The sequence below is a fragment of the Schistosoma mansoni genome, chromosome 1 (genome assembly GCF_000237925.1).
Source record: "Schistosoma mansoni strain Puerto Rico chromosome 1, complete genome".
Taxonomy (NCBI): Eukaryota; Metazoa; Platyhelminthes; class Trematoda; order Strigeidida; family Schistosomatidae; genus Schistosoma; species Schistosoma mansoni.
The window spans coordinates 51,532,646-51,541,309 of record NC_031495.1 but is presented as its reverse complement, the minus strand read 5'-3'; the positions used below and the strand labels follow the sequence as shown (position 1 = coordinate 51,541,309).

Below are 8,664 nucleotides of genomic sequence, written 5' to 3'. Positions count from 1 at the left end.
ATGTCCAATAACAAACTACTGGACGATGCAAATCGACTATGGAAAATGTTAGATGAAATGTCTGAGAATGACCCGGTTTGTTATCGGAAATTTATCAATAGACAAATGGAGTCTTTCCGTAAAACTACATCTCCACCTATCATAAGATTTGTTGTTAAACTTACTCAAAAGGTGAGTGAAAGTGATGACGCATATTGTTTGTTAATTTTTAAAGTTGAAAAGCATATTATTTGTTCATATATCACTGTTTTGATAGGATGAGGGTTTTTAAACAGTTCGTCGTACATTCCCGAAATATTTCATAAATGCATATCATTGATAAGTGTTGTTATTTCGCATTTTAATGTATCAGTATGTTGACAATTACTGTAACCTTGTGATTTTTAAAAGCATAGGGAATTCAATAACTTCGCTCATGCAATCAATACTTTGGATTTACTATTTACCTTAAATATTTAGGTGTAACTCACAAGCATTGTTCATGATTAGAGGCTTGTATATTTTTAATGCTATACACTACTATGTCTTAATGACATATTGTTAATAAATTCAGTTAGGTGTAAGTGGACTGCAGCAATCATATCAGGCTTTCCATTTTATTGCTCAGTGTCTGAGCCCAATATAATCGACAATAATGATAATAATATATGTACCCTACTGAACCTCGTATAAGTTTTGTTGACTTAAGACGACATATCAAAATTGAATAAGAATTGTTTTAAGAATACATATATCACAGATATGTTAAATTTGAACAACAAACAATTAATAAATCATACTGCGATTAATTCAAGTATCGGGGTTCGGAAATACGGCTACTCAAACAATAGTAAGATGACTCAGGCTTTACAATGCGTGTAAGAAATGCAGGGAGTGAATAGACATACACGTACTACCATGCAAACGCATAAACCATACTCAAGGTTACATATGAGTAATTAACAAAGACAAATATATTTTTAACAGAATCAGTGTAGAGATTAGAACAATCCATCTATGTAAAGATCAGGATAAATTGCATTGATCCATAACAATACTGATTGCTTTAGGATGACCGAAGAGTCACTGTAAATGAAAGTAAACGTCAAGAACAGAGCATAGGTTACCCATTAATTCTTTAGAAATAATAATATATACTTTCTGATTCATAACCAGTAGCTTAAATTTTGTACATTCAATTATATAATAATTTATTTTATTGAAAAGTTATCTATAGAATGATGTACTTGTTTTGAACTTTTCTACTTATCACTATTATATGTATTTTACTTTATTATAAAAGTTCAAGAATGTCTGTTTTCCAGAATCTTTTTGATATTGTATGACGTCCAAGAATTGAAACTGACAGTTACATCTTAGTCGATTAGAGGGTGACTGAGGTGAAAAACCGGTTCCCTTTAACCGTCTGTAACACTTTGTTATGTTTATTTCATGTTACAAATTTTACATGGAACCTCAGTCGTTAGTTTATAACTTTTTGTACTCATTGTGTAAATAATATCCCTTAGAAACAAAATTGTGAATTGCCTTTGAGTGGTTGTTTATATATTTGCTTTTAAAAATTTTATTTTATTAAGTTGAACAAACAACCTTTATTAGTCAATTTTTGTGAATGGTCAGTTATTCCAGAACCTGAATCATCAGATATTCCGATTTCTGTGAAATGTGGTGACATGTTCACGATAAACGAAGGTAATTGAGTGAAAATTGTTGAATTTATTTCGTTCAAAATGTTAATAAACCATGCTTCTTTTTCGAAAGTTGTTAAAATATTAATTTAAAGGTTAATGAAAACATTGTCCAAACGTTTTGTAAAAGTGATGAATAATGATTGCACATTGAAATAAACTGATTGAATTTATGAGTATTAACCGCTGGATCCCGACCAAGCTATTTAAAAGATAAGCGCTTGGCATGAGACTTGGGAGTCTTAATTTCAATTCGTTAGGAGTCATGGATAACCACATCTAAGGAACCTACACTAGGACGAAACAGCTACCTGATGCACCCCGATTCTCAATGGTTATCTAACTATGTTCAGTTCAGGGGGCAAAAATTATAAAATTCAGTGATTTTGATAACCATCTGTATTGTAAAAGATGATTTTATTTCACATATGTTGACATGATAATCAGTACTATTGTGGTGCGGTCTACTTATATCCTCAAGAGTAGTATATGGTGATGGTCAGACATAGAATGTATTTTAGCAGAAGATCGACAAGGAAAGAATAGGAATGAAGCGCAATCGGTACGAAAATGCATGAAAAATGGAATCAGAGAAGACGGATTGATATTTACGGAAGGAACAGTTAAGATTGAGGCAATTGATTGTTATTTTGCAAATTAATTGTTGACTGTATGTTTATCAGAATTTAGTGAGATAGTCTGTAATTTGTGCTCAAATACATTCGATTGTCCCCGCCTGCGTTCTTGTTTACTACAATATAGTTCATAGTAAAACTTAAAATAAAAAATGAAACACATTTTGGAATGACGGATATTTTAGAGGTGTTGTGTCCCCTGAACTACATACTTCAGTCGTATTGTTTTCATAATCTTTCTGGTTGAGATCATAATCGTATACATAAAAAGAGAACACATTTAATTTAATAAAGTAGTTCTAAGAATTAAGTACTAGTGTGGTGTGGTCTACTTATATCCTCAAGAGTAGTATATGGTGATGGTCAGACATAGAATGTATTTTAGCAGAAGACTGATAAGGAAAGACCTGAAATGAAGCGCAATTGGTAGGAAAATGCATGAACAATAGAATTAGAGAAGATGAACTGATATTTACAGAAAGAACAGTGAAGATTGAGACAATTGGTTGCTAATTTGCAAATTAACTGTTCTCTGTATGGTTATCAGAATTTAGTGAGATAGTCTGTAATTTGTGCTTAAATGCATTCAATTGTCCCCAACCAGTGTTTTGTTCACTACACTAGTTGTGTATTTTCTTTGAAGTCAGGGTCGACCTTGAAAATTTTAAAGGCTAATAATATTAAGTTACTGAGTAATAGGTATTTTGACTTCACCCATATTTTATCTTCTTTATAGTGAATGCTATCACACTAGCTTTCAATTCGAAAGTATTTACTGAGCATAATTTCAATGAATCATTGAAAAATGATCAAATACACAATGAAGAAATAATTTATTCTCAATCTATGCATGATGATAATCGTTATCAACTTGTTTGGCTTGGATTGAATTATTTAGAAAAAGAAAAGTCCTTATCAACAATTGAATCTGTTAGTGTAGAATATTCTAATAATCCTATACGTCCAAAACTATTGAAACCATCTGATAAATATGGAAGTGAACAACAAGTGTTTAAATCAATTGGTTTTTTAATTAATCCAATTAAAACAAATACGAAACTTAATCATGAAGTTGACTGGATAAAAAATTTAACGCCAGAAACTTTAATGGAATTAAAGAATTCTAGATCAATTGTGAATAATGATGATGATGCTATTAACGATCATGATGTTGATTTATGTTCTAGTTCAACAAAATCACTTAAACTTTCCACAGAACTATCAAACTATGATCAAAAATCATCATTTAGTACAAATGAGAAGGTTCTGATTGAAGAGATAAATGAAACATCAGTAGATTCACATGACGCAACATTAGGAAACATGAATTCAATTTCATGGTCCGCTAAAGTAATTAATTCTAATTCAACTAAACAATCGAATAAGGTGAATCAATTGAAATTAACTTTTGCATTACCCGGCATAAAGTCTGGCAAACAGTGCAACGTTGATTTAACAATAGTGAGTAAAATAAAGAACATTCTGATAAATTACAGTATTATAAATGTTCTGAAGTAGTATTTTATTTAAATGACGCCGAAAACATGAGATACGTTACTCAAGTTAGTAGTATAAGATGTAGCACGCTGACCATAAGAATTAAAGGTCGTAGATCACATCTCATGAAGTGTTGTGGTCGGGCAGTACAAAATTAACACTAATCAACAGTATGCTGCATTGTTTTTGAGTGATTTTTCAACTGCACTTGTCAGTCCTAGACAAATCTATCTCTAAAATCAAAATTATCTGCATAAACCATCCGAATAAAAAAACTTTTAAACCAGAAAAATTAAATCTGCTAAACAATATTAATACTAATATTAGTTGAGAAGCTGATAAGAGCTCAGTTATAATGTGAAATCATTTTGTTTTGAGTGCGATTTCATCAGCCAATGCAAATTTTTGATCCTATTTTGGAACTGAGACTAAGGGTTTCACTTAATTACCTACCAGGATGAAATAAATTGGTTGACTTTTTGAAGTTTTAATCGGTTGATAAATCAACACGAACACTAACCAATTGACTAAAGGGCATTTATTCTCATTTCGGACGTGATTAACACTTAGTGCGCATCATTTTCTGACTGTAAGAAATTATCCAGAATTATTTCTTTCCATCATGAAATATCATTTTTGTATTTCAAAGAGATTCATTCAAATACCTTTCTGTTTGTTACATGGGCTCTGAAAGTGAAAACGTTAAGATATATAACAATGAATCAGTTATTTATTACTCAGTATGGAGTTGTGGAGATTGTTTAGGTTTTAATTGAAACCATAAATAGATCAATGTTAGAACACCACCAGAAACCTGAAAGCACTAGATAGGCGTTTCGCTCGGTTGTGGGACTCCTCGTCAGCACTCATCTACGATACCTCACGCGCGACTCAAACCCAGGACTTTAAACTCTAGACCACTGGGCTAGCACCCAGCAGTGATAATGTCCAACTTCAACTAATCCACGATATTGCGAATCATCTTTTATTGTCTTCGGTGGGTAAATGCCTTACACCTGATACGTTTATTACTCATCTTAAAATACTAATTTGTTTAAATCCAATTCAAAGCCAGAAAGCTAAAAAACTAAATATTCATGTTTTCCTTAATCAGTAGGCTATTTGAATTCATGTATGGTTCTATGAAAATAATTATTTGCTTAGTGATGTTTCATTCTTAAAAAAGTATGTGACTGAACTATACAAAAACAAAATAAGAAAGATTGTTGTTTAATCTCTCATTGACTCATTTATTCTAAGCTACTATTCAGTGTGTCAACTAATTATTATTCATTTAGTTTATTTCTCATACACACTTAATACATAGATTAAAGTTTATTTTAGTGACTACATAAAAAGTATTGTCAAATTTAATACTGGAATAGTACTACTACAAAATTATTAAAATGATTAAATTCACTTAGTATTGTTTGTTTGAATCTTCCCACTGATGTTTAGGACTGCAACTGGTCAGTCTCTAATTGGCATATGTGCAAACTGTGAGCATTGCCTTGATACAGCCTTATTTCACAAACATTGTAAGCAAAGATGGATAGTGGCTAGCAGTGGAATCCAGGACGAGCGTTTCGTCCTATTTGGGACTCGTCAGCTGGATGTACCTGCATCTCAGAGTTGATATTCACTCTGGGACTCGAACCCAGTACCTTTCGCTTCAAACGCCATCGCGTTATCCACTCAGCTACTTAATAAATAAAATCACTAATATAAATTAACATTACAGACCTGATACTTTCAATCACCTGACTTTTCATTGACAATATGATGGACTGTAACCAAGTAGAGTGAATAATTGACATTATAACTGTTAGTCGATGAAATCGAACACTACTTTCCTTTAGATAATAATAATAGTTCGTACACAAAAGATGGCATAGTTTGTATTTTAGTAGGAAAGGGTGAATGAACTCAGTGTGCTACTTAACATTAATAAAGTCTAGTAGCAATAGTAGTACATTGTGTCAGCAATTTAAGATCTGTTGAACATCTTTAACACTAGGCTTTGAAAGTACCTTAGTTATAATCATTCGCGCTAACTATTAAATTCATCATTCTTCTGTTCATACACATAGAATGTTTTCAAAACTGTTAATATATATGGTAAGCAGAGATGGATAGTAGCTAGCAGTGGAATCCAGGACGCGCGTTTCGTCCTATTTGGGACTCGTCAGCTGGATGTACCTGCATCTCAGAGTTGATATTCACTCTGGGACTCGAACCCAGTACCCTCGCTTCAAACGTCATCGCGTTATCCACTCGGCCACTGAGTCCTGATAGCCACTTGCTTATGCGATGGGGTGAAGTTTAAATTCAACTTAGTATTGTTTGTTTGAATCTTCCCATCGATTTGTTAGGACTGCAACTGGTCAGTCTCTAATTGGCATATGTACATACTGTGCGTATTGCCTCGATATAGCCTAAATTCACAAGCATGGTAAGCAGTCCTAACAAATCGATGGGAAGATTCAAACAAACAATACTAAGTTGAATTTGGATGTTAATATATATGTTTGCATATTCCTATTTAAACACTAAAAACACAAAATTCAGCGAAAAAATCTCATGGCAACAAATTGTTGCACAATAGTATATCTGTATGTAGTTTTAATTATTAATTCAATGAGGTACTATAAATGTGCATCTACTATATATATAATTATGCAATATTATTTTTTATCGGCCATATTTTGTTTGAAAAAATTAGAATTCTGTTGGTTGTAATGTGGAATTGATTTCATTCGATACGAGTTTTCACTTGATTATGAACGAAAATTATTGACAATTTAAATTTCTTTATGTCAGTCTACCTACAAGTAAGAAGAGCAGTGAATTGAATCGCCAATTCTTCATTCATAAATGTTGTTAGATTTATACATGAATTCAGCTGAATTTCGTTTAAGTGTTGAGTTTGTAGGAAACGCCGGATGGGATGAGTGATAAGATTTTTATTTTGAGCACTGAATAAACCGAAAAGTTTCTTATTGATTCTTGCCAACTTTAAGTGAGTAAAATGTTTCTTTAGATTTTGACTCACTGAATAAATAGCTACACTTTAATCCGTGCATAAGAAGGGTTTCTGTAATAAACTTTTTGCATATTAAAGTTTGTGTTCTTATGATGATGTTTACTTCAGTAATGATTGTGCAACCCATTTGACATAATAAGGTAAGTGAAAGAGATGAAGTATCCAGTTTAGTGGTCCAATCCTTTGTTACTCATTGCTAATGAATTGGATTCTATATATGGGGGGGGGGTTGACACTGGCATTGACTCTCGAACAAGAACTAAATGGTTCTCGATTTCTCCTAAATTCCACTGATTCTGTGACTGGTGAAAATTCTCTTCACGTAATTAAATGTCTTCATAAAATCATCGAGTGAAAAACCTACCTGATATGGGTAATCAAACTGATATGCTGTGCTCAAACGAATCATGGCTAATCTATTTAAAGAATATGGGAGTACTGAGGGTCGAATATTTAAAAAAACAGTCATTGCACTACCAACAGATAAATTGATAAGGATAGTGGGAAATCAAAAGCAGTGAGAATGGTACAATAATATGACAAATAATATGGTTTTACAATTAATTATGAATGACTTAAATTCTGAAGAAGAATACAGAATGAATCTTTTACTCACTAATGATTTGTTGGTTTTCAGCTATCATTTTTAAACATAGTAATAGCTGATTTTTCTTGTTACCTCATAAACTACCTGGGCAATAATATTAATCTTTCTTCCAAACATTTGTTTCATTAGTGATTATTTAATGCATTAGTAACTGGATATGAAGCGCACGACATTTTTTTCTAATATCCATTTTTTTATTTATTTTCTAAAATATTAAATTTTATAGAATCGAGTTAAATTGGAAGTTGTGGATTCATCCGTTGAATTTTATCCGTTAGATCTTCGTTTACCTTGTAAAATTGAAACTGATTTAGCAGAAGCAAAATTTAATTCGAGAAAAGAAAAACTCATCATTCTTGTTCCAATAATTTCATCTCCTTGATTAATTTATTTATCAACTATTACGTAACATATATATATATATGTAAATATATAAATGTATAACAAAATGTAAATATAATGAAAATGCTTAATGACCAGAGATTGAACTTAAAGTTGTTTACTATACAGTAATGGAAGCTTAAATGCAACTAGTATTATATATATTCATTTATTTTCAGGGTTAAATTAGCTTTATTTATCCGACTTTCAAAGTGATCATTTAAATGAATGACTTGATATAATGATGTAGGAATTTTTACGTTTTCATTTATGAACTCCCTTTATACTACCCTGTTGATGCATCTGAAGGCAATCTTTCCCTTTTTTACACGCATATTATATCTGCTACTAGTAATATGAAGACAGAATTTAAATCTTATTTATCTCAACTTCAGCTATAAGAGTTAAAGAGGTGGTCCTTGTTAGGAGAGCTTTAAAAGTCTCCCAAACAATTCAAAAAAGCGACAAATTTAATCTATTTATAATAGCAAATCAATCAACTTGAGGAACGCAAAATAGTAAATTCAAAGACAAAGCACTCGTTCAGTGAATAATTAGGGCTATCTCTGTAACTAAAAAATATAGGTCATCATTGACTTGTGTTAGAGTCAGAACTACAATTTCTAAATTAAAGGGAAAAATAGGTCATTTGGGGCTCTTCCTACTTCGATAGAATCGAAAGTGCCTTGAAACTTAAAACTCTTATCACTCAATGTTGTAGATAGGGAAATTGTCATAAACCTTCTTCATATTACATTTTGTCATTGATTCAAGTCAAACATAGTTCCCAGTAGTAGAGGATTTCTTATCGAT

The 8,664-nt window shown here is 31.7% G+C and overlaps 1 protein-coding gene and 1 non-coding gene across 2 annotated transcripts; one reads left to right on the top strand and one right to left on the bottom strand.

Moving 5' to 3' along the window:
• Nucleotides 1-8,405, top strand: Smp_161330 (hypothetical protein; the record flags this gene model as incomplete). Its single annotated transcript, XM_018794783.1, has 4 exons — nucleotides 1-171; nucleotides 1,578-1,692; nucleotides 3,060-3,784; nucleotides 8,340-8,405. 4 exons carry the CDS (start codon nucleotides 1-3, stop codon nucleotides 8,403-8,405), a joined length of 1,077 nt encoding a protein of 358 aa, XP_018649161.1.
• Smp_tRNA_02060_Gln_TTG.1.1 lies at nucleotides 5,458-5,532 on the bottom strand. Its single transcript has one exon. It is a non-coding gene (tRNA).
• Nucleotides 8,406-8,664: the final 259 nt, after the last annotated feature.